The sequence below is a fragment of the Oryza glaberrima genome, chromosome 5, assembly GCF_000147395.1.
Source record: "Oryza glaberrima chromosome 5, OglaRS2, whole genome shotgun sequence".
In the NCBI taxonomy this organism is placed as follows: domain Eukaryota; kingdom Viridiplantae; phylum Streptophyta; class Magnoliopsida; order Poales; family Poaceae; genus Oryza; species Oryza glaberrima.
In genome coordinates, this window is record NC_068330.1 from 3,938,970 (window position 1) to 3,966,259 (window position 27,290).

Consider the following 27,290-nt stretch of genomic DNA (forward strand, 5'->3'; position numbering starts at 1 on the left):
TCGATTTTGTCGATTTTTATACATTGACAAATAATAAGAGATAAAAAGGAATATAATACAAAAGGACTAGGATGACTAAAATTCAGGTGATAATATTCTTGTGTGTTTATTATTTTTTAAAAAACTTCTTGTGTGTTTATACTGTGCTTGAAAATGGGTAAAAAAACCTAAGCGGTTTTGGGAGGTGATGAGTGGCTTGAACAGTTGTTGTCCATGGGCCAATATTCAGAACACGTGTCTGTTACTATAAGCCAGCTGCTGATGCCAGATTTTTCCATCCGAAGGAATTCAGGGGCTGTTCAAATTATGGGTGTGTTTAGTTTCTGAAAAAGGTTGAAAGTTTGAAAAAAGTTGAAAGTTTATATATGTAGAAAAGTTTTGGATGCGATATGATGTGATGTGATGGAAAGCTGAAAGTTAGGGGGTGATATAAACACGGCCTATAGTACTAAATTTTGACAACACTAAAATTTTAGTAACTTAGCGATATTGTCAAGTTTTAGCAGAATAATCACTACTGTGTAGTTAACAAATTCCTTATGTATTCACGGTGTACAAATTTTAACAACTTTACTTATTAAAAAATAATACTAGTATGGTTTAAAATTACATTGATCTGAACAACCCGGATAGAATTCAGATAAGCCAATTGTATAGTGACTGTACACCGTGCCGTGGCCGTCTCGAGTCGTAGAGCACCTGCCCACCGCCCTCCCTCTCCTCCTCCTCCTCCTCCTCGACTACTAGAACCCAAAGAGGAGCACGAATCCGCCTCCTTCAATCCCCTCAAAAACCCTCGTTAACCCCCGCATCGATCTCGCCGGCAGATCGCGGAACTCGCAAAGATCGGCGGCTTTTCTTTTCTTTTCTTTTTCTTGCAGCAAAGATCGGATTTTCTGTCTCTTTTCATCGGGAGGAGATAGATGGCGGGGGGAGGCAGCAGGAGGGGCGCGGCGGCGGCGGCGGAGGAGGCGAGGATCGGCACCAGCAACGTGTTCGCGGCGCTCGACACGCTCAAGAGGAGGAAGAAGCCGTCGTCGTCGTCGAAGAAGCACGCGGAGAAGGAGAAGGAGGTGCTGTGGGCCCCCGTGCCGCTCACCACCAGGTCCTGGGCCGACGTCGAGGACGACGACGACGACGACTACTTCGCCACCACCGCGCCGCCGCGCCCCGTCTGGGGGACACACCACCACGCCGCTGACGCCCACGACGACGACCACGACGAGCAAGCTGCCCTTGAACAGGTTTACTCACTTGCCTCCCCTTCTATGCCTACTTTCATTTATTTATATTAATATAATATATGTGTGAGATTTCATATTTGTGTATGCTTTGCCTGAACAATCGAATTCGACACCATCTGAAATTTATGGATAAAGGCCCCCTTTTTTAAGCCTATTGATGCGTGTGTGTGATTTATGCGTGTTTGTTGTTATTGGTCACTTGTGAATTATACATGGAACGTTGTTTCGTTATTTGCGCAATTATAAATTATGAATTCTAGACTTGGGAACTATGCTTTTTGTGGACATGTGGTCTTGGAGACCACAGGAGAAAGTTTTCCCAGTAGGAGATGCCGCTTGTAGTACGGTATTCGTGTGCGTGGCATTGTGGATAAGGTTCACAGATCAACGCACATGCCGAGCCAAATTAGTTAGCCCCGTTTCAGATACTTGAATGTTGCAAATATGCGTTGTGGATTTATGGCTATGATAAATTGGTTTATTAGGCTGTCTGAATGACACGTGCATCGACTTGTTCGTATGTTGCAATTTATTCGGTTACAATATGTAGCATGATCGTGGAAGCTATTTAAAGCTATATTGAATAATAAGTTACAAAATTTTCACCATATTAGGATAATTGGTTAGGGCTCCAGCAGTGCCAGAGTCCCACATGGAAGAGTATCAATGCTAGTGTCCTTGGACAGTTGAGTATATGTCGTCGACAGATTGGGATTCTGGCATTACTGGCGTCTCCCTATTTCGATATATCCTGCTGAGATAACATATGCACTTTTGGGCTTTTCATTGTTCATATTATCGGTTGTGAAGAAGCATCTAGTCATATTTTAATTCAAAATTATTCTTAGATTCTATCTCCTTTTTCTAGATTTGGTATCCTTGTCATTTTTGTCACTCCATAAATCTAGTTAGTATCCTTCCTGCCTTCTATCAGAAGAATACAAGGTCACCCAATTATTGCTATCAGTTAGCTTTGCTCATGTGCAACATCAGACATTGTGTGCACTGTTCGCTTCTGTTGTGAATGGCATCTTGTATCAGTGTTTCAGTCTGAATTTTTCTGCATGATTTATTTTTTGTATGTAATATTATGCAAATGTTAAAAGGCTTAGTAATGACACCATAGACCATACCTCTGTGAGAGTCTGATGTCGGAAGTATATTATTGTGGATTTATGAGCCATGCCTATTTTTTGCCATAGTTCCTTGACCTGTATTTTTAGCTGTCATACCTTTTCCATGTTAGCTATTTAACTTTCACAGCCTTTCTGTGTACTCCATGAAAAGCTGAGTGGTACAAAGAAAGTAATTTCTCTAAAGAAAATGCCAGTTCATTTTGAGTACTATTCTAGGTGCCGTTGTATTATGTAGTTTTCTTAAGTGTTAACTCCCTAGATTCCTCTCATGCACTGCAGGAACTTGAAAGTGAAGATGAGGAGGTTGATGATGATGCTGAGGATGAACACGAACATGAAACAGAGGATGCTACCCCTGCTGAACCTGCAATGAATAAAGCTGCAGCTCCTCCTGCATCACCGAAAGATACTGAAAGACAACTCTCCAAGAAGGAGTTAAAGAAAAAGGAACTGGAAGAGCTTGATGCTATTTTGGCTGAGTTGGAACTTTCTAGCAAATCAAACAATGATGCTCAAAATGAAACAAACGGTAAGTTCTAATCCGTTTTGTTCTTTATCACTAAGTTATCCTTCTTCATTGGCAGTTACTGCATTCGTTCAATTTTTTATGAGTTGCCTTCTTGGCGGAGGCATGCCTAGGGCAGTTAGGGCTTCAGCCCTAGGCTTGCCTCCAAAATCATGTTGAAATCCTCTTAAATCACCATGTAAATTTTGGAGAAAATGAACAACTCATTAGGGCTTAGCCCTACTCTTGTTTGATAATTTCTGGCTCCGACACTGTTCTGTTGTGTTCAAGATTGTAATATCAAACTTTTTGTATGTATCTTTCAGGCAAGAAAGGTGCAAAGCAAGCTGCTGATGGAGAGAATAAAGAAGGTGCACCTGCCCCTGCAGAGAGCAAGAGCTCAAAGAAGAAGAAAGCTAAGAAAGACAAGTCTGCAAAGGAGGCGAAAGAAACACAGGAACTTAATGGTGGGGTGGAAGAAGCTGCTGGTGCTGAGCCTGATGAAGAGGTAGCTTCTATGGATGTCAAGGATCGTATAAAGAAGGTAGCCTCAATGAAGAAAAAGAAGTCAAGCAAAGAGATGGACACAGCAGCAAAGATTGCTGCATCTGAGGCCGCAGCAAGGAGCGCGAAGCTTGCAGCTGCGAAGAAGAAAGAGAAGAGCCATTACAACCAGCAGCCCGTGCGGTGAATTACTGCCCAGATTTTGGATGTCGAAAACTCCTAATACAATCCTTGTTCACTCTGGACTCACAATTAGACAATGTTGGTCCACTGTACTTATGTTGACTTGGGGTTGTAGGAGGTTCCTTCTGAACTGTTCATCACAGGAAACCTTTTGAATCTTGATTACATGCAAAAATACAGTACATTTCGCGCCTGGTTTCTTTCGCTTGGTTGATTACAGTGGTTTGCAAAATGTTCCACACTATATTATAGTTGTCATTCTGTTTCTGTGAATGTATAGTGGTAGGAAGAATTCCACCTGAATACTTTTGCTCCAAACTGGTCCTTTTTCCTGGCAGAATGTGTGGATCAGGAATTCAGGATGATCTGGATCAGATATTGAGGATGCTCTGTTGCGTAGTGAGGTGACGCTAGAAGACGCTGAGATTGGCTATTAGGTAAGTTTGCCTTAGAATTATTCCATTCAGTGGAACAGTCATGGGCCACTCTTGACTGGTACATAAATAGTGGAGAACAAAATGATTTATCTGCCATTTGTGTGGAAACATAGTATTCCCTCTTTCCAAAAATATAGGCAGGTGCATAGTTAAAAATGCTTATACTTTGAAACAAAGGGATTATACAGAGTGTCTGATCTGATTGCGAGGGTCGGAGGCTACTGCTAGTGCAATTCTTAGGTAGAGTTCATTTTTAGCTTTCAAACTTTTGATGTAGATTAATTTCTATCCTGAACCAAAGAATCATTTGTTGGCAACTCAAAACACTACTTTACAATGATTTTGGTAGATTGATAGTGGATATGGCTCACGTGAACTCGCATTATTTGAGTTTCTTCAATTCAATACCTTCCCTAAGTGAGTTGTATCTACGTCGACAAAACATACTAAGCGAGTTGTATCTACGTCGACAAAACATACAAAATAATAAAAATTCAAACCGTCCAAGACATCCCTCCATCCAAATGCACCCTTAATGTATACCGCAACCCTTTTCCTATCGTCGCACTGGCACCACCACTATAGCTGGTGAAGCATGCTACTCCCGCATTGTCATCTTTCCTATTTTCGCCGGAGGCTATCACCGATGGCCACATGATCACTACCCGCTGCCTCCTAACCACTCTGACTTTCTCAATTCTCATCTGCACTACTTTCAGCCCCCAACCCACCTTCCTCCTCTTTAATAGACGAGGCGGTAAAATTGTTGCCACCACTATGGCGGTGCCAGAGAAGATGGAGGCGCTTCTAGCGTACAGTGGATCTCCGCTCAGATTCAACATAAGTCAACATGTTTACAAAATAAAACTCAATTCATAACAAACCATAAACCCTAGTGACAAGTGGATGCCTCTGGAGGCTGTCATTATCGATATTACCATGCTTAATTACAGTTCATACTTCAACCTCTCACACTGATATTCATATTTAGAAGCACTAAGCAGCTGATGGATGACGATTTTTGATTAGTTTGAAATGGTACAAATTACATGAACTCGACGAGATAGATAAGATTACGAGATGAACACAAACTGCAATTATTTTCAATTTGACAAGCTAGTGCATTTCTGGTCAGATATTAGTGGTCAAGCAGTATGGCCTCCATGACCCGGACGAACTCCATGGGCGCCGTGAGCTGCGGGAAGTGGCCGGAGGAATCCATCACCACCACCGCCGGCGCCGGCGCGCCGTCGACGCCGCGTGCCATCGCGCGCTGCATGTACCGCGCCACAGCGAGCGGCGCCACGGCGTCGCGCGCGCAGTGCACGATGGTGCACGGCGCCGCGACGTCGCGGAGCACGGCGCGGACGTCGCAGGTGAGCACGGCGCGCATGACGCGGAGCGCCGCGGCCGGGCGCATCCGCCCCAGCTGCTTGGCGAACTTGGCCACCGCGCCGGCGCCCGGCGACGGCGCCGGCCCGACGACGGCCTCGGCGAACAGCGGCGCCCACGCCGCGAAGTCGGCCTCGATGGCGGCGAGCATGGCGTCCACCTCACCGCGCTCGAAGCCGCCCACGTAGCCGTCGCCGTCGTCGTTGATGTACCTGACATGATCCCATGAACACCGTGCACAATGCCCACGCATGGTTAGACGACGAAGAGAGATCAATCGAAGCAATGAAATGTGAGTGTTCGATCGATAACCTAGGCGACGCGCCGACGAGCACGAGGCGGCGGAACAGCTCCGGCCGCGCCACGGACGCAATGCAGCCGATCATGCCGGCCATGGAGTGACCCACGAACACCACCGCCGTCAGCGCCAGCTCGTCCATCATCGCCACCAGCTCGTCGGCGAAGCCGAAGTACGAGCAGCTAATGTCCTCCGAGACGGCGGCGGCGTCGTCGTCGTCGTCGTCGACGACGACGTCGCCGGAGAAGCTCCAGTCGAAGACGACGACCCGGAACGTCTTCGCCAGCGCCGGGGCGACGTCGTCCCAGATGTGGCTGCTGCCGCCGTAGCCGTGCGCCAGCACCACCGTCGTCTCGCCGTCGCCGCCGCCGCCGCCGCCCAACACCCTCGCGTTCATCCTTCCCAGCAAGCCAAGAAATAACTGATGCGAGCTTCTATGCTAGTCTACTGAAGACAGCTGATGTTGGCCTCAATTTATACGCAATGAGATTGTGAGAATTCAGCCATTCCCTCCGTCCCAAAATATATAGGGTTTTGATCGGATTTAATACATTACTATGAATCTGAACAGTTCTTCTTATATTTTGGGATGGATAGAGTAGTGATTACCTCAATTCCAATATATAATAAAAAATATAATAATTTTTTCTATAGAAAAGTTGCTATAAAAAATCATATTAATCTTTTTAAAGTTTTTTTAAGTTAATACTTAATTAATTATGTGTTAATATGCCGCTCCACTTCCCGTGCGTGGAGTTTTAGTTCCAAATCCATACTAAAGAACATAACCTTATTGTGGTGATAATGTCATGAGTATACGACTCCATCCACCGGTTTAAATTGTAATGTACACAAATATGATTGTGTGTCTTTTTAATTAGTGCAGAGGACAAAGGTTATACTTTCATATAGAAAAAATGGTTGCTCTTACTCCCTCTTATTCCTAATATAAATCATTTTAATCTTTACATAAAACAATAAAAATAGCTAAAATAGCTTTATTGAACTTCATTTATAGTGCATTGTAAAGATGAATCATTTTTATTATGAGCACAACAACATTGCTTTACTGAGGACAAAAAAGGAAGAAATGATTAAAAAAGCTCCTACAAAGTTTTAAACAACTTGCATTTAGACAAAGATTTGGAAAGGCAAAACGACTTAAATTGTTTCAAATTGGGGGGAGTAGATAAGATCAAGCTAGAGGGAGATTAGGGAGCAATGATATGGTTGTGTGAATTATGTAATGAGGAGATGGTTACAGCTGCATGAGCCAGTAGGGTGGCAACAAGGATATCAGAAGATGGTTTTGCATGTCTCAACAATTGCTTACATGAGGGCGTCTAGTGTGCATCGACAAGGACAACAAGGGAGCAAAAAGGTGTCACTTGGCCTCTTTCGTGCTTATTATGCTTTATGATTAAATATGGGAGATTCTCATCAACTCCATGGTTATGGCTCCTGATGGTCCGGTTTTGTCGCAGTTTGCAATGAGTTAATTGAAGGGGTATTGATTTTAATTATGCTCTGTTTATGCCTTGGACGGTTGGCGTTAGTTACATACTCCCTCCCACTGTATAAAAGTTGTTGGCTTTAGGACGTAAGTTTGATATCCATTTTATTAAAAAAATATTACAAATATAAAAATATGAGTCCGGCCTTGTTTAGATCCAAATTTTTTTTTTCAAAAACGTCACATCAAATGTTTGGACACGTGCATGGGTATTAAATGTGGAAAAAAAATAATAGCATAATTTGCATGTAAATTGTGAGACGAATCTTTTGAGTTAATTACATCATGATTTGACAATATGATGCTACCGTAAAAATTTACTAATGATGGATTAATTAGGCTTAATAAATTCGTCTCGCAGTTTACAGGAGGAATCTGTAATTTGTTTTGTTATTAGTCTACGTTTAATACTTTAAATTTATATCCGTATACTTCAAAAACTTTACACCTAAAGAACTAAACATACCCTCACACTTAAAATATCTTCAATAAAAAATAAATCACAACAAAACAAATTACAATTATATTTTTTTAATAAGGCAAATGGTCACATGTATGTTTAAAGATCTAATAGGCACAGTTAAAACCAGAGGGAGTACAATTAATTTAAATAAACATTAGACCAGCTGTGGAGACAGCAATATCACTGAGAAAACGAAATGGTCGTGGGCTTGTGGTGGAAATGATTTAAGCATTTTTCTTCCCCAACCATCTTTAGTCCGTTATTCATAGCGTGTGCATGCTAACATTAAGCCAGCGTTGGGAACTTGGGATAGCTCGCTAAGAGTTCCAAAATCATAAACTACTAGACAGTCTAGCTTTTCGTTAAGATTTTGAAAAGTTGGACGTTGCAGAATCTTGAAAATTTTCGTTAAGATTTTGAAAAGTTGGACGTTGCATAATCTTGAAAATAAATTAGAAGTCAGAAACTGGTTTTTCCTTGCACCCACAGATTCTCACCATCTGGATTTTCACTTGTTGTTTCTTGTAATCTAAAGCTCCCTACATACATCCTAGGAAAGATATAAGCGGGCATCAATCCTAACTGATTCAATGCTATGGAATCATTTCTAACAATTGTGATGCAATTTAGAACCAGAAAAAATCCATTCCGTGCCATTTAGAAATTAGTTATAACTAGCTGCTCCTGCGTTGTTGCTGCTCTCTTGCTGATCTGAACATCAGTAAGAGATTGGCAATAATCCATGTTGCCATGGGGGTGGAAATCTGCATCAGGGGCGTCGGTGTGCGAGAAGGAGATCGGTGTTGGGGCTGGGGAGGAGAAAAAAACGGATTTCCGTTGGTAGTTTACAAAGGGTTTACTTTTGGTTTTAGGGAATCAATTTTAGACTCTTGGAAAGAGTATTTCCATTTTCTATATTCAGTTTAGAAAACTCAAGACAGAATTTTGGGATGGATTATTTTGATTCTCTTGATGGATTATGTATCCCCTTGTGCATGCAAACTTTTCTAGTGTCATGTTCAAGCAAGAACACAAATGTACAACAGTACACACCCTGTCATATTATAGCAAAGACGTACATGCACACAATCAACATGGCAAAGATGCAGGGGAGCACCGGTGGCGTGGCGGTGGAGTTGTGGGTGCATGACTCCATCCATTGGGATTTAAATCCTGGTACCCATAAATATTACGCAAATGCAGATTGACTTTTAACAGAACTTTAGTAAGATCAAGGATACGCCGCTGGTTTCCGTCTCTTAGAGCATGTACTAGGGACGCATTCACAGGGGTGTGACTGTGGTGTTGCATGTATAGTGGTGTGTGTGTCTGCTGTGTAATCTTAAAAAAAACATGGCGAAAATGTACGTGTCCGGACACCACCACGCATATAAGTATGTATGCACGTGCCAAATTTAGGGGATAAATCGGTCATGAATCTTATAAAAAATCTAACTGAAGCACTCAATATTGCTTCAACACCTGATTCATCAAAATGTTATGGGTTCCTTTGAAATACAGGATTCTCAAAATGCTTGAACAGGAAACATATAAGATTGAAGTGCCCTATCACCTAAAATCCTATGGATGGGAAAGACACTGTTTGGATAGAGCACAGAAAAAATGCAGGAATCAAAAGATATATATACACAAATGGTATTTTTTTCAAAAGGTTGAAGCTCATGTTAGAATTCCTCCAAATTCCTACGTTTTGAGCCAATACAAAGAAATTTCATTGGATTTTTTATAGCTTTTCTTATGATCCATATGACCACATAGAATTTTTTTTCATAGGATTAAATCCCTTAAAAATCCTTCGTTCCAAAGAAAAATATGAACACTAGGATATAAGCAGTGATAAATAAAGTCATACACCCATAATTACATTTGCACCCACCGTGTCAAAAGCTAGGTATCTCTCATGGTGGGTATTGGCTGCCACTGTATATACAGCGCTCCAGAGAATCCATGTCCCTCTCTCTCATGGTCTTGTCTAGTCATGTCCATGGTTCATCTTTTTGTTTTTGAAAACTATCTAAAACTAATAGGTTTTTACAAACCGACCACATCAGCTCTACGAAAACCGAGCGATTTTTGTGGAAATCGATCGGTTTTGTTAAGTTTGGTCACACCTAACAAGATGTTCTGCATGATTTTCTGGAAACAACTTGCCCTTATAATTAATTAAGCAAATGCCTTGTAATATCTGATGACAGATATAGGGCAATTATTAAATCAATTTATATGAGCGCTAATAATTGACGATCTAATGTCCTAATCAACGAACATTTCAAGCTGTGTGTGCAGTACAAAATCAGGAATCAATAATAATAATTAGGCCGGACGAATCAGCCATACTTAATTAACTCCAGCATTTGTGGTAGTGGGCAACAGACTAAGCTAGCGGACTACTGTATACTCCCTCCATTTCAAAATGTTGGACACCGTTGACTTTTTAGCATATGTTTGACCGTTCGTCTTATTAAAAAAATTTGTGAAATATGTAAAACTATATGTGTACGTGAAAGTATATTTAATAATGAATCAAATGATACGAAAAAAATAAATAATTACTTAAATTTTTTGAATAAGACGAATGATGAAAAGAATAAATAATTACTTAAATTTTTTGAATAAGACGAATGGTCAAACATGTACTGAAAAGTCAACGGTGTCAAACATTTTGAAACGGAGGGAGTATTCTACTACATCACCTGTGAAATATTATATATATTTACTATATTTGATTGGCTTACCAGTTTGCTAGCTCCATTTTAAAATGTATACTGATGTTGATTTTTGGACATGATGTTTGACACTCTCTCTTATTTAAAAACTATGTAAAGATTATTTGTTTTACTGTACCTTGTTTTTAACTTTGCAGCATAGTTATTTTTTTATTTTCTCTCATTTTTTTAATAATACAAATGATAAAAATTATGTAAAAATTTACATGTCATATAGTTAAAAACAGAGTAAGTAATTAGTTAGATAAAAGGGCATGGTCTAATAATACTGATGTAAACTTTTAAAACTTCGAAGTTGAATTAATTTTAAAAATGTAAATGTGTACTTTGGACACGTGAAGACCATATGTATAGAGTATATTTTTTTTACTTCAATAAAATAATATATATGTTGATTTTTAGGCCAAGTTGGTTTTTTATGCTGTGTCCTTGTCTCCAAAATGACAAGTATTCACACGTTGGAGTGAGTGTTTGATCGTGGAAAAATTGGTTGTGTTATTTATTGCTGGCACACCCGACAATATAATTGGTTTCACTCTTATTCAACTAGCAAGTTAGTATTAATCAAGTATACAGATTACTCATGGGCCACATAAACCAAATCCTAATTAAGCTAGAATGTCACAGTATGCGATGGGGAGGTGAGCGCATCGCATTCCACTCCTTAGAATGGGTTTTAGTTCTAACGGATAATTGAGAAGGCTAAATGGGCTTTCCTTCATTGAAAACCATAAGCGTTGATCTCTTCTTTTATAGCAACCAGGCTATTCACCATAGAAAATAACTTTCCGTCCCCATCCCTAGTTAGTCATATGTGTTAATTTTTCTCCCTTCCCCATCCTGTCAATCGATTTATGGTAATCAGGTCTTCAATAAAAGCCAAAACGAGAATAGTCATATCTTTTTGTCAAAAAAAATTCCACATAATTAACTATAAATAATGAACTTAATTATTTTCACATATAATGGTAGAGTAGTATTGAAAAAGAGAGTACATAAGAATATGCAATGTTTGAAAAATATACATGTTTAAAAATATACTCCCTCTGTTTTATAATATTATTATAAGACGTTTTGACTTTTGTCAAAGTTAATTGTTTCAAGTTTGACTAAGTTTATGAACAAATATAGTAATATTTATAATATTAAATTATGTTTATCAAATTAATAATTAAATATATTTTCATAATAAATTTGTGTTGGGTTGAAAATGTTACTACATTTTTCTATAAACTTGATCAAACTTAAAACAGTTTGACTTTGACAAAGTAATTTGAAACGTAGGGAGTAGAAGTTAGCTAGAGATACTAATAAGTACTCCCCTGTCCCAAGAAATATCAACCCTCATATCTTGAGCTAATTTTAGTGGAGAGTGAAAAGACCTTAAAACCATCATTAATAGTAAGAGAGTATTGATGGATGGGTATGTAAGAGGTTTAAAGGAATAAAATTTCTTGATTCATGGATCAAAGTAGGTTAGAGGGTAGAAATTGATTTATTTTAAACAAATCTTAAACTTTGGAATTTGGTTTATTTTAGAAGGGAGAGAGTATGCAAATAAACATGTATCACGATATAAACCGGGGGTGGAAAGGGGGAACTAAAGCACTCCCGTCCACCTCCCCAACTAAGGTGACAGGTACAAATTCTTTTCATGCCCAACTTATCTAGTCCTCTGGTGTAAAAAAAAAAACTCATAGACCTCTTTCAATAAAATATAAAGCAACTGAACAAAATCTTGTGAAAATTCTTTAAATCGTTCCGTTCCAAGGCCCTTTGATAATTTTCCCATGAGTCGGTTGGTTCCTATTATCAATCCTAGGTGTGTTTTACATATATTTTTTTTAAGCTAGTGACAGCGTTTATTTTGAAATTTTTCACAGATTGATTTTATCCAGCTTGTCGCACAACAATTAATACGATCGAGGAGCATCATGTCTGACTGTCATGGTCTTCACTTATTGTCCTACAGTAGTTCAGTGATCACTGTCATGGTTATGACTTATCAACTCTCACTTATAATGTGAATTTTCATGTGGCGATAAATGGTTGCACGAAGAACTACTTGATAGTAATCCAAAAGTAGTATTTAAATTTTACTACATCTATCTTAAGATATAATAATTTCTAGCTCATTACCCTAACAAGGTAATTTGTGTTGATACTTTTAAAATTTTGAGTTTAAAGTTTTCAAAATTTAACTTCAAAAATATTAAATTTCAGTTAAAAGTTTTCAGAGTTTAAGTTGAAAGTTTTCAAATCCCATGTTGAAAGTTTTCAACTTTTTTTTGAAATTTAAAAGTTCGAGTCGAAAGTCTTCAAATCTTAATATGGTTTTCATTTTTTTATAGAAATTTTTAAATTTTATTTGAAAACACCATTGCGTAAATAGGAAAATAGGAAAACACCATTATGTAAATAAAGAAAAATCTTATCTTAATAGATTGTAATTAGCAGAAACTAATCAGGTAATAAACTAATTATTTTTATTCTCCTACTCCTACGTGCGTGCGGCAGCGAATTGCGAAAAGAAAAAAAAGGAAAAAAAGAAATGCGGCAGTAATAAACTACGCCAGAAAAGGAAAAAAGGGGAAAGAAATGTGCACGTCTAACATGCGTGCGTGGGCCGTTGGGCGTTTGGCAGCGTCTGCGCCGCGTATGCACTAATTAGTGTTTCCGGAAGGATAGAAGAGATGAGAGAAGAAAAATGATCTACAAATTTGTAACTAAGTGGACTATTAAGTTGGTTATAGATGACATTTTAATTATTGAAACTAGTAGTTAATTATATTATTAAACTTGCTCGATACGACCTGACAACCAACTGTCTAACCATATTAATCTAGCAAAAAAAAACAAAACCCCTTTATTCCAAATATTATGCATTTTATTTTAGTATTAATTTGTAGTGCAAAAACCATGTGCTCCAATAATACGGAGTACACACTTAATTAATTACAATATAGTAATAATCTCTTCATTATTCTATCCAAGCTAGTAGAGTACAAAATTGGAATTAATTATTTGGGAACAAATCGTCTCACAAACTCACTCAGGTTCCTCTCCGACGCGCCGCCGCGTGCCACGGCGGCGCGCGCCTCCTCCTTCCACGCCGCGGCGCGCCCCGCCACGGCCTCCGACATGGCGGCGCCCACGCACCTCCCCAGCTCCGCCGCCTCCACGACGCCGTCCCCCGCGCGCGCGGCGGCGCGGACGCCGACCCCGATCCGCTCCACCACCCACGCGCTGGTGCCCTGGTCGGAGTACTGCGGCGCCGCCACCACCGGCACCCCGCACGCCACCGCCTCCACCGTCGAGTTCCACCCGCAGTGCGTCACGAAGCACCCCACCGACGCGTGGGACAGCACGCGCGCCTGGTCGCACCACTCCACCGCCATCCCGCCGCCGCCCGTGTCCGCCGCCGCCGCCGCCGCGACGAACTTCTTGATGGCCTCGTTGTCGTCGTCGTCGTCCTTGCAGTTGTCCTTGCGTATCACCCACAGGAATGGTTTCTTGGACTCCGCCATGGCGGCGGCGATCTCGGCGACCTGGTTCTTGCTCATCACCGACGAGCTCCCGAACGAGATGTACACCACCGACCTGGCCGGCTTTGTGCCGAGCCAGTCGAGGTAGCCGCCGCCGTCGTGGTCGAACAGGTCGTTGGGAGACGAGGCGGTCTTGGTTTCGTCGGCGTCGTGCAGGAAGGAGAGCACCGGGCCGACGGCGACGACGTCGATGTGTGGCCTGAGCGACGCGAGCGCGTCGCGCTCCATGGCGTCGAACGTGTTGGCGAGGACGTACGTCGGGAGCTCGCCACCGCCGCCGCCACCGCGTTCGAGCGTGTCGATGAGCTCGGCGAACTCGGAGAGCACGAAGGCGAAGGGGTCGTCGTCGGAGGTGATGGCGAGGAAGGACGGGATGTCGCGGACGCGCAGCGGCGGGAGCCCCGGGAGAAGGTTCACCTCGGCGGACGCGTCCCCCGACGCGGCCGCCGCCACGACGGCGTCGCGCCCGCCGCGGAAGTAGTGGTAGTACGCGGCGAGCGCGGTGGTCGGCTGGATCCAGAACACGGCGACGGCGCCCACGCCGTGGTCGCGCGCGACGCCGGCCACCCACGGCAGGAGCAGCGTGTACACGGCGCACGTGACGGGCCTCCCCTCGCCGCGCAGCCGCCGGAGCACGCCGGCCACCGTGCGCGCGCCCACCGTGCTCAGCTGCGCCATGTACCGCGTGTGGTCGTCCACCGCCCGGTCGAACCCGCCGTCGTAGCCGTCGGAGTACGCCGCGTACGCCACCGCACCACCCTCCTCCTCCACCACCACCTCGCCGTCGTCCGCGGGGAACATCTTGCGGAACGCGGAGACGGGGACGCAGACGGTGGCGCGCGCGCCGGCGCCGTGGACGAGCCGGCGCGCGAGGTGGCGCGCCGGCGTGACGTGGCCCTGCGACGGGTACGTGACGATGAGGAAGTGCGCCTGCTGCCGCCGCGCCATCGCCGCCGCCATGATCGGCGAGCTAGCTGCTGCTTGCTTGCTCGGTTGCTCGGACGAATAGTTGTGGAGTGGCGGCGACGGCGAGGCGACTCGACACGGTTCGCGCACCATTAAAGTAGGCGACGAGATTCTCTCTACTTTGTGCAGTGAAGTGTACTACTAGCTTTTTCAGCTTTTGAGCTGGTGCCTTATCTAAATCTTTATCCATTTGTGTGTTGATTAGTTTGGTGTGATTTGATGGACTCTAAAATGATCAGTTATTTTTTGCTGGCATTTTGTCATGTCATCCGGATTCAGAATCACTGAGCTGGCAGAGTGATGATCAGTACGAACCTCGTATCATCGAAGATTATTGCTAATTTAAGCGACAGTTGCCAATTTGATCCTCAAGTTTTTCTCTTGGTTTAGTTTTGATATCTGACGTTTCATTTTATCCGAATCAGTTCCTTAGATTAGTTATTTCAGTCAATGAGTCAATATGGTCTTTAGACTCGCTATGTTCACAAGATAACTTAATAAAAGCTCAGCTTTGATGACAATTTTAATGGTAAAACCTACTCCCTCCGGTTACAAATATATGCCGTTCAGTAACTTTTTCCACGGTCTGACTTCAACCATAATTTTATATTATGATGATTTCATAAAATCTAATAAGTTTACATGCATACCATTTTATGTTTTAAAACTAAATATAAAAGTTAGAGATTTGCTTCAGTCGAACAAAAAAAAATACCTCGAGGTACTGGTCTAATCGTTGGATGTACCTCAAGGTACCGGTCCAATCGTTGCGCGCCACTAAATATAACATTATTAGATTCAACAATCAGAAACAATTTAGTAATGTAAGATACCAGTACCTCGAGATATTTTTTTGTTGGACCGGAGTTATTAATAGATAGAGTTTCAAGATTTTGGTTGGATCCTATCTAAACTGTCAAATATTAATGGCCGGGTAAGTAGTTGGAAACTTTTTTATTGATATTTTATTATTACTTCTTTTGGACAAACACACTACAAACGCATGCACACTCACCCGGATGAACACACCTGCATACTCTACCCATATGAGTATCTTCGAAAAATTGGGCTGGCATATCTTGAGATTAACGAAGTTATCACGGGCGTTTCGCTTTTTTGACAAGTACGTCGCCTAATACTGAAAGAAAAATTAACCGTAAATAGGAGAACATTGTTAAATTTAGGATTTGAAATTGCGCCAAATTTGTATTACTATTTGAATAATAGGTTCATGGTTAAGTAGTAACTAGTAAAGCATGGGCTAGCTCTTTTGTGATTTCTTTTTTGTGAGGGTTCACCTTTCTGGTTGATTGTCTCCCAACCCTCGGTAGTCTGACATTTTTATTTTCCAAATTTTGACATATCTCGGTCAAATTTACTGTTGCTAATTTGAGTTCTCGAAACATTTGAAATTTCACTCGCAATCTCCTTTTGCCCCCTGCCGAAACCTCGAAATTTCAGTCTTTGATCGGTTTCGTCGAGAACATTAACCCTGGTCTCATACTTCATGGTTTATTTGAATCCTTTTTTACAATCCTAAGTATTTATATGTTTTCCTGTGTAGCAACAAACGCCTCTTTTGAAGTTTTCGTGTAGTTCTTTTTTCCGTACGAATTGAAAATCCATGTCATATTTTTCCGGTCGTCACATCTATTTTCGTCCCGCTTCGTCGCCCCCCCTCCCCCCAAAATCCCAATCGGAATCCAATCAAATCAAACCCCCGAAAAAAATCCTAATCGGAGTTCAATCACACAAATAAAATCGAAGAAAGCATCACATATATATCCAAATAAAAACCAAAAATTAGATCGAAGGAAGTCGCCGCCGCCCCCATCATCTCCAAAGCACCGCCGTTGCCGTCGCCGCCGCAGGGACGGCTGGCCGCCAGCGGCTCCCCTCCTGCTAGATCTAGTGGACTCCCGCTAGATCCGCCGGCGGTGGCGATGGAGGGCGCTGGCGGAGGGGAGAGCGCCGCCGCCGCCTCCCCTCCCGCTAGATCCTCCGCCGGTGGTGGGGGAGGGCGCCGCCGACGCCGCCGTCGGTGGTAGGGGCCCCTCCCGCTAGAGCCGCCGCCGGTGGTGGGGGAGGGCACCGCCGCCGCCGTCGGTGGTGGGGGAGGGCTCCGCCGCCGCCGCCGCCGCTCGCAGGGCGCGTCCCCTCCCGCTAGATCCGCCGCCGGCAGTGGGGGCGCCTCCCGCTAGAGCTGCCGCCGCCGCTCGGGGGTGTTGAGGGGAGGGCGGCGAAGAGAGAGATGAGAGGAAAGGAAATGGACTAGGGTTTCGGCGGCTGAGGGGTGGGGTTTGTTTCCGCAATATCGACGCTCGGCCGTCCGATCAAAACCCTAGAGATCGGACGGCCGGTGTCGGCCGGGCCGAAATCGGCCCAAGAGAGATCGAGAGTGAGGCCAATTTTCCGGTCCAAGCCCAGGTTGCGGCCTGGGGAGGGGGAAGTGTGCCCGCGCAAAAGGCTGTGGGCCGACCGGCAAGGGCCGTAAATAAGTCTATATTAGGTCCCTCGGGCCGAAAAAAAGAGAAGTTCATTTTTAGTGCTTTATTTTTTCAGAAGCATTTACAATTATAGTTATTGAATGTGTTTATTTCTAAGCAAACCTAAAATGAAGGATTTTCTTTCTTTTTCTAATTAAATAATTATTAAATGATGTTTGTATTATTAAAATTAGCAATTAAGCTCTGAAAATTCCAATAAAATTCCAAAGAGCGTAACTAATCATGGAGAATTTAATAAAATTAAATTTAAAAATGTCATTTTATTTCTCACACTTGCTTTACTTATAAATTTATTTAATTATACACATACCTACTTAAAAATACCAAATATTTCACCGAATTTGTATTTTAATTAATTGCATATTTTTTTCTGATCTGTATGCTTCCCGGTGTAACACACGGGCACTTTTGCTTGTGTGTGTGTATATATGTATGTATGTATGTATGTATGTATGTATGTATGTATGTATGTATGTATGTATCGAGTTTCTTGTGTTCGGAGTCCCTAATTTAGAAGGGAGTTCTACTAGCAACACAACATAATTAACTTGATTTGTTACAACAGGTTCCATTGAGTCTATGCACCTATACTTATTCTCTAGAATCCACATAAAAATTTGAAATTGAAATTTTGGAATTTTGCAAATCCATTGTAGCTATTCTTTTCCCGGCCAGTTACCCCCAGGCAGTCATCAGCTAGTACAATGTTAGGAACGAAACGGCCCATTACTTGGATAAATTTGGGCTGTCATCACTGTTGTGCCTTAGGAATAAGTCCACTTTTCCTCCCTCAACTCATGGCCGTGTATGAATAGCATCCCTCAACCGCAAAACCGGGTATAACCCATCCCCCAACTCCGAAAAACGTTGCAAATCAACTCCCCGATCGGTTTTAGAAGCAGTTTTATCCTACGTGAAAGTTGACTTGTTTAGTCATCAAGCAGGACCCACATATCTTACTCTTTCTCATCTTCTCCCTCGTCCCTTCCCCTCTTTATCTTTCATATCTTACTCTTCTCTCACCTTCTATCGGCAGGGCGGTGACGACGGCACACGGCGGACGAGTTCGTCGGCTGGGCGCGTCGTGCGTAGGGGAGTGGCCCGGCTCGAGCACGCAGAGGAGATGAGAGGGCGCCGGGGCATCGTCTGAGAGGGGGGTCGTGGAGGACGAGGCAGCCCCTCCAAGTCGTCGGCCGTCCACGCGCGGGTAGGATCTCGCCGGCCATCCTTGCGTGGGGAGGATCTCGTAGGCCGGCCGCGCGCAGGGGAGGAGCTCGCCGGCCGTCCGCGCGCGGGGGAATAGCTCGCCAGCCGTCCGAGAAGGAAGCCATCGGAGATGTCGCCGAGCGCCGCGTTGTGTTGCACCATGAGGACGGAGAGGCTCCGGCATGGGGACTACAGCGACATTGCCAGCAGCTGTTCAACCGAGCTGTGCATGGCGGACACCCGCTCCACGTCACGTGCACACTCGAAGAACTCCGCTAGCTTCTGCCTCGACCGGAGGGAGATGCCGCTTGCCGCCGGTGCACAGCACCCACCTGTTCGGCGCCTTGCCGAGGTCATGGGCGATCCAGAGCGTCGCACCCCTCACGACGTCGTGCAGCTTCACCTCGCCCGCGGCGTCGCCGGGCAGTAGCAGGTTAGCCTCCTCGAGAGCTCGTTGACGAAGGTGAGCCCCGTGCGCACGGCCTAGTCCATCGGCAACAGCTCGTCGCCCGTCCGCGCGCGGGGAGGAGCTCGTCGCCCACCTCGCCGCCATCCTCACCTCGCCCGACTGGTTCCTCAACCCTTCCCTGCCCCGCCTCCCCGCCCTGCTCACGCTGTCCCTGCCCAAGTCGCTCCCAGTCCCGCCATCTCCTGGCCATCTCGCTCCCGGTCGTCCTCCGTCTCCACCGCTCCGCCCGCTCTTTGACCGCCCCTTCGCCTCCCTCCTCGCCCACCTCTCTCGCTTCGCCCTCACGCCGCACGTCCTCCACCTCTTCACGTCTGCGGCGGCGACAGCCGGCGAGGAGGGGGGCGTGACCCTCGTGCTCCATCTCGCCGCCACTGGCGCCGCCTCCATACACAGCCGGTCGGTGTTATGCACCTAAGACGAGAGAAAAGTTAGCGAGTGAGAGGACATGTGGGCCCGATATGTATTTTTATTGTTTCACTCACTGACATGTGGGTCCCATTTATATTTGTTTTATTTTAGTGCCCTATAAGCGCCACGTTGATGCCACATAGAATGAAGACCAAGTTAACCTGTCACGTAGGACAAAAACCGCCTCTAAAATCACCAAGGGAGTTGATTTGCAACTGTTTTCGGTGTTGGCGGATAGGTTATACCCAGTTTTACGGTTGAGGGATGCTATTCATACACGGCCATGAGTTGAGGGAGGAAAATGGACTTATTTCAGTGCCTTAATAAATTTCTAAGGCCTCAGCTACAATACTACACGGGAATAAGTTCACTTGGCATCCTTCACCTTTACTTAGAGTTTAATTTATATCTCTAAATCACAATACCAGAAATCTTCACCCTTCATCTTAACAAAACCGTCTAAATCAGGTCTTACGACGGTATGGATGGTGGCAACAAAGAAATTAAAAAGCACATAGAACCCACCTGTAAGTGACACATACATCTTCGTCCTCTACTCCTTTTATCTTCTCCAATCTCGCTCAAGCGCGGCGTGCGTAGATTCTAGTGTGTCCCTGGTGAAGGGGTTGTCACTGCTAGGGACAGAGGAAGCAAGATTCATCGAGAGCAAGTGGAGGCAGCTTGATTCAAAGACACAAACTCCTTTCATTTCAGGCACTCCTCTGTCGTAGCAGCAAGCTAGCCAGCAAACCTTCGCCTGAAAATCTACGTGTCAAGACAAGTTAACCATCCCTGAAATAAAAACGAAAGCTGCTGAACAAAAAAAAAAAAGTCAGCCTTTTTAATTGTTGCAAGCCTCCAAACGGTGAAAATGCTCACACACCGATCGCATGCTCGAATTCTCGGCATTCAACGAGACAAACCCAAGCAACCACAGAGCCTTTCTGATGAAAACTGAAGCAAAATTGAAGGTGGCCTTGTCTTACTTAGGGCCGTTCAGATTCTTGTCAAAATAAACATTGGTAATTTGGCAATATTGCTAGGTTTTGATAGGATTTTTTTATGTATTTAATAACGGAGTTGCTAGAAATATGGCGTCATATGCTACAGTCGATTTTTTTCAGCCACTTACACAGTAGTTACACCTCATTTACATCCCACTTACATATGTAATTAGTATGTAATTTTCGAATTTATATATGTAATTTTAGTACTTACATATGTAATTTTGAGACTTATATTGTAAATACACTAAAATTACATATGTAATTTAGGGACTTACAATGTAAATACATGCCGACTATTTTTTGATGAAAAATATGGCGCCATAAATATAGCTACACCCTTTAATAAAAAAAACTGAATGGATGCATATCTTTGACAACTTAAAAAAAGTACTTAAAAAAAGTATGGTTTAAAATAGCATCAATCTTAACAACCCCTTAATAAACTAAGCCACATAGATCGATTTATCCATCGACTTCAAACTGAATTGGCTAGGTGCTTCTGCTGAGCAAGGACAACAACACAAGGAGATAAGCACTATTTTCTGTGGGGCGATTGGATTTGCCTGTACAGAGCTAGGATTCCATGGTTCAGCGCCGTCGCCGATGTGGAAGCCACAAAAATGATAGACATATGTACTTCGGTGCCCCTGGTAGCTTGCGTCTCCAAGCTCGTCATGGTCATCGGCGTGCAGCCCCTGCCCCCTGCTCCTAACACAACATCTACCTCATCCGTCTCCACACGACGAGCTCAAGCATCGCCTCCATGAGACCATGATGACCAAAGCAATGATCAGTAGTCGGTCTAAGAGGACGATCAGCTACACTGAGACTGAAACACGACCCAGACTCCTACGGGAAGCAGCAGTGGGAAATTTTCCGCAATGAGAGAAAGCCTGACGGAGCAATGCCGCACACCATGTCTGAGAGAGATTGTGAAAGAGAGAATAGAGGGAGAAAATGTAAAATGTATGCCCTTCTTGGTGGGTCCCACATGCTAGGATGTCACGTCAGAGAAATCACAGTGGGACCTGATTTGAACGGTTTTGTCAAGATAGAGGATAAGATTTCTGGTATTGTGGTTTAAGGATCTTAATTAAACTTGACGTAAAGATGAGCGACGGCAAGTGGGCTTTTTCCTATTACACTATGCACCCAGATGGGCCAAGCTGAATCCAAGTGGGCCCATTTGTAGCTCTCTACCACTGTTTTTCCTGCAATCTTCTTCGTCGTCTCTTCATCCGCTGTCAACGGAGGCAAACATGTGGAGACCACCTTTTCTTTTCCGCTCCTGTAGCTAACAAAAACATTATCTTTTTTGAAACCATAGTCAGGCTAAGCTGGAGTTATATTAAGGAGAATAGAAAGTATTTACAATATCACCAAGGGAGGTGAAAGAGAGAAAAAAAAAGAAACAGGAAGAAAAATAGAAAAGAAACACACACTAAATGAAATGAAAATCTAAGCGGATATTCTCGCAATATTTTTTGTCCCACACATGCTCCATAGCTTGATTTCGTCTTGTATTTGCGGTATGGTCTTCTCTTGATTTTGGAACACCCTCCTGTTTCGTTCAAACATTAGCGTCGTCTCCTACCAATTACACCAATGGTTTATATTTTTCTTACTTCCTCAGTTTCACATTATACGGCATTTTAGGTTTTAAATAAATTCATGCATATCATATACGTATCCAAAATCATATTCATGTTAGTGTGTCTAACGAGCGATGGAGAGGTAAAACATACTTGACTTCCAAAAAAAAACTTCAATAAAAAATAAGCTTAAGACCTTCATATGCGAAAATGAAAATATAACTCCCATAACCAATCCTACCATCAACCCCCTCCTTTAAACTCCCATTTCTCTTCCCTTGGCTAGACAAACAGGATGCGAGGGTTAAGGGCTGGGTGGGATTTGGTGCATTTAATTAGTAATAATAAAGATTCTACTAGATCCTTTTTTTGCATCAGGTTCGAAAACTATTTGGGGTTGTATCCAGCATCCTACTGAAATTGCTCAGAAAATAATTTTAGAATATGGAACTCTCTTTTTAAAAATATATTAAAAAACTAAGACCGAATGATAAAAATAACAAAAGAACCCCTAAATTAATTCTAAAATAAAAAAAATAGACGTGGCTCGTAAGTCGTAACCCAAACAATTAACCAGGCCAAAAGAGACAGACCAAATTGTTGGTGAATACATGGTTTGACTCAAATAATATATGGTCGTATACCCTAGCAAATTAACATGGGCGAAAAAACATTGCATGGGTCTCTCCCTAATAACGTCCTTTGTACGTCGGATAGCTGCAGCCAGTCTAGCTATTAGCTAGCAACGTGCAAGATCAGCAATAAGCTAGTACTGATTAACTTTGTCAACTTGATGATCCCCTGCCTGCCAGTTGTTCGCACAACAACAATTAGCAGCAATGACAGGCCAAACAGTTCCGGATTGATCAATGCAACAATCCCATCGAACGTAATCCCTCCGTAAAAAAAAAAAAACACTAGGTTTCCGTATTTAACGTTTGACCGTCCGTCTTATTTAAAAAAATTATAAAAAAATTAAAAAGACAAATCATGCATAAAGTATTAATCATGTTTAAAAATACTAATTATAAAAAAATTTCATATAAGATAGACAGTCAAATGTTGTATGTAGAAATTCAGATTTTTTTTTGGACGGAGGGAGTACGCTGCACCCTCTCGTTCATCGCATCGTTGTCAACTTGTCATGTCGTCACTGATCACACCGACTGACCGACGAGACTAATTCTTAATTAGTGTCATGGCCTTTAATTTTGAAACCACATCTCATCGATTTACCCAAAACCAATTAAAAACTAGGAAAAACTGACGACTTTAGTTAACACTATATGAAAACCAACTTAATTAAAACCAAATCTAATCAATTTACTGAAGGTTTCGTTTTGGGATTATCTTAAAAAAACTTCCGTAAGTTTTAAGTTTTTTTTAAGAAAAACTTTCAAATCTAACTATAGTATAATTACAATATGATTCCACTATAACTATAATATAATTTTTATAAGTATTAAAATAATATATATAACTTTATATTTAACTTATATAGATATTACAATGTTGTTACAGTGCGGTTACACTGTAGTTACAATGCAACTATAGTGTAATTATACTGCAGTTACACTATAACTATACTATAGTTACATTTGAAAGTATTTTTTAAAAAAACTTGCGACAGTTTTTCAAGCAATTCCATTCGTTTTTGCTTTGATTTGCTTTCAGCTTTGGTAATTAATTAAGTTTGGGTTTAACCAACGCATGCCTTTTAATTTGCACTGCAGCTAGTTGCATGATGCATATATAGAAGATGGTCACTAGCTTAGCTGCAGTGCGCTGCATTGCAAGTGTAACAGTGGTGGTCACCTATGGCCGGGCCCACCTTGCACTGTTGACAGCCACCGAAAGTAGGATGCTGTCTTTAGCATGTTGGGAAGAATCCACTAGATAGAGTAGAGATAGGGGAGAGTCAAGGAGAAGCACCAAGTGGGGGTTTATGAAAACCAAAAGTGTTTCCATTTTTTCCTTTTTGGAGAACAAAAGTTTATTCTTGAAGCTTTCCTATAGCCATCTAGCTACTCTGCATTTGACTATTTGAGCAATGTGATCATCTGTGCACATGATGCCCATCTTCACCTCATCCTAATTTGGTTCAGTGCAGCACAGAATTACCTAATTATCCTAGTACTCCATCCATCTTAAAATATAGCCATTCATTTCTGATTAAGATACAGATTTTGTCTCGGTTTCGTTAGCGCGCTTTTCAAACCGTTGAACGATGTATTTCGTGCAAAAACTTTATATATAAAAATTATTTTATAATATCAAATAAATTCATTTTTAGTTTAAAATAATTAAAATTCAATTAATCATATGCTAATACTTCCTCTGATTCAGGTTACAAGATGTTTTGACTTTAGTCAAATTAAAGTCAAATTGCTTTAAGTTTTACTAAGCTTATAGACAAATATAATAATATTTATATTACCAAATTAGTTTTATTAAATTAATAAGTAAATATATTTTTATAATAAATTTATCTTGGGTCGAAAATATTTTTCCTATAAATTTTGTCAAACCTAAAGCAGTTTAACTTTGACCAAAGTTAAAACATCTAATAACCTAAAACGGAGGAGTAGCTTTTTCGTTTTACGTGTCCATACTTAATCTTCGTCCTAAGCAGTATCGAATGGGCCAGTGTAATCCTGTACTGAGGCTATATTTTGGAACCGAGCGGTAAATATTATATCCTATTTAGAACATTGGGAAAATTTAATTGATAAATTCCTGAAAGTTACGGCGCTCCCTCTGTTTTATAGCACTGCTCCTTCCAATCTCTCGTGCGCGCAAGAGATCAGAAGCGAGGAAGCGAGTGCTCCTTCCAATCTCTCGTGCGCGCAAGAGATCAGAAGCGAGGAAGCGAGAGCAACTCAGGTGCGGAGAAGGAGAAACTAACACCGGGAAAGAAGCGATGAAACCGGATCGGACTCGCGGCCTCCTTATCTATCAGGAGAAAGAACGTGGACGCGCTGTTGCGGAGGGAATCGTGGGAACGTGGGTTAGTGGCTGCAAAAGGATAGCGACGTGACGCACGCACGCACGCCACGCCCTCGGCCCGGCCCAGCGCGCGCGCGCGTGTGGCATTCCGACCCCCCACCTCAACTGGTCAACAGGGAGCCTCCGATAACTCCCTATTTAGGTTGAGATATTCCTCGCTTAAATCCTGAGGTGGTATTATTATCCTCAACACTTATTATAGGCCTTTGAGATTTAATATTATAAGTTGGGACTAGCCCAATTATTCTAACATGAAGACCATATGTATAGGGTATATATTTTTTTTTACTTCAATAAAATAATATATATGTTGATTTTTAGGCCAAGTTGGTTTTTTATGCTGTGTCCTTGTCTCCAAAATGACAAGTATTCACACGTTGGAGTGAGTGTTTCATCACGGAAAAATTGGTTGTGTTATTTATTGCTGGCACACCCGACAATATAATGGTTTCACTCTTATTCAACTAGCAAGTTAGTACTAATCAAGTATACAGATTACTCATGGGCCATGCAAACCAAATCCTAATTAAACTAGAATGTCACAGTATGCGATGGGGAGGTGAGCGCATCGCATTCCACTCCTTAGAATGGGTTTTAGTTATAACGGATAATTGAGAAGGCTAAATGGGCTTTCCTTCATTGAAAACCATAAGCGTTGATCTCTTCTTTTATAGCAACCAGGCTATTCACCATAGAAAATAACTTTCCGTCCCCGTCCCTAGTTAGTCATATATGTGTTAATTTTTCTCCCTTCCCCATCCTGTCAATCGATTTATGGTAATCAGGTCTTCAATAAAAGCCAAAACGAGAATAGTCATATCTTTGTGTCAAAAAAAATTCCACATAATTAACTATAAATAATGAACTTAATTATTTTCACATATAATGGTAGAATAGTATTGAAAAAGAGAGTACATAAGAAATATGCAATGTTTGAAAAATATACTCCCTCTGTTTTATAATATTATTATAAGACATTTTGACTTTTGTCAAAGTTAAATTGTTTTAAGTTTGACTAAGTTTATGAACAAATATAGTAATATTTATAATATTAAATTATGTTTATCAAATCAATAATTAAATATATTTTCATAATATAAGACGAACAATTCTTGAGTCTAGAGAAGCTATATTCTTTGAGAATAAATTTCCTATGAAACATACACCTAGCACTTCTAGTAAAGAAACTGTCATGCCCCATGAGCACTTTGCACCGATAGAACACAATGATCAAACACCTGAGGAAAATCCTGAGGAGGACAACATTGTAGATACTCGCAAAAGTAAGAGACAAAGGGTTGCAAAATCCTTTGAAGATGACTACATTGTATACCTCGTGGATGACACCCCAAGAATAATAGAAGAGGCATATTCATCTCCTGACGCTGACTACTGGAAGGAAGCAGTACGCAGTGAAATGGACTCGATTATGTCTAATGGTACTTGGGAAGTCGTTGAGCGTCCACATGGGTGCAAGCCCGTAGGATGCAAATGGGTTTTCAAGAAAAAGCTTAGGCCTGATGGTACAATCGAAAAGTACAAGGCAAGGCTTGTGGCCAAGAGTTATACCCAAAAGGAAGGCGAGGACTTCTTCGACACATACTGTCACGCCCAGAAATTCCCGAATAGAATTCCAAGCAGAATGTGCATTAAAATCCCCGTCCAGGACCGGCTGGGGTACACAAACGACAATGTTGACATTCAGATCCACGTCTTACAAACATTATAAAAGTCTTACATAAATGCAGCGGAAAATCCGAAAGACGGCAGGAGCTAAGCCTTGACTAGAACTGCAGCGGGAACACCACTCCACAGGCATCCTCGACGGCACGGACGAAGCCTACTTCTCGGAGAAACCTCCATCTGACACATACTCGTACTCTGGGGTTGGGAAAAATAGAGCAAGACTGAGTACTACCCACTGTACTCAGCAAGTCATACCGGAATGGGGATATGATGCAGGGAATTATCAAAGGAGAGCTAGAGTGGTTCATTTGCATAAAGTGAGCATTTATAAACAGAAGTTGGAAGATTTAAACAGTTGTAATAATTAATTAATATTGATCATCCGCTGTCCAACGCTATCCCACGTTGCAATAGGCCCAACCATCCATCTATACTATCCAATTTCATTAGACTAAACTAGGGTGAGACTAATCACG

The 27,290-nt window shown here is 42.3% G+C and overlaps 3 protein-coding genes across 3 annotated transcripts; 1 reads left to right on the forward strand and 2 right to left on the reverse strand.

The window, feature by feature from the left end:
* The first annotated feature begins 668 nt into the window (after window positions 1-668).
* LOC127774377 (stress response protein NST1) lies at window positions 669-3,765 on the forward strand. Its single transcript, XM_052300608.1, has 3 exons — window positions 669-1,244; window positions 2,660-2,909; window positions 3,212-3,765. Exons 1-3 carry the CDS (start codon window positions 924-926, stop codon window positions 3,574-3,576), a joined length of 936 nt encoding a protein of 311 aa, XP_052156568.1. The 5' UTR covers window positions 669-923; the 3' UTR covers window positions 3,577-3,765.
* Window positions 3,766-4,983: 1,218 nt separating this feature from the next.
* Window positions 4,984-6,113, reverse strand: LOC127774379 (strigolactone esterase RMS3-like). The gene is made up of 2 exons (XM_052300610.1): window positions 5,714-6,113; window positions 4,984-5,613 (listed from the first exon to the last, which is right to left on the reverse strand). The coding sequence occupies exons 1-2, from the start codon at window positions 6,094-6,096 to the stop codon at window positions 5,148-5,150; spliced, it is 849 nt and encodes a 282-aa protein (XP_052156570.1). The 5' UTR covers window positions 6,097-6,113; the 3' UTR covers window positions 4,984-5,147.
* Window positions 6,114-13,287: 7,174 nt separating this feature from the next.
* LOC127774370 (cyanidin 3-O-rutinoside 5-O-glucosyltransferase-like) lies at window positions 13,288-15,393 on the reverse strand. The gene has a single exon (XM_052300600.1). It carries the CDS (start codon window positions 15,024-15,026, stop codon window positions 13,443-13,445), a length of 1,584 nt encoding a protein of 527 aa, XP_052156560.1. The 5' UTR covers window positions 15,027-15,393; the 3' UTR covers window positions 13,288-13,442.
* Between the last annotated feature and the right edge of the window lie 11,897 nt (window positions 15,394-27,290).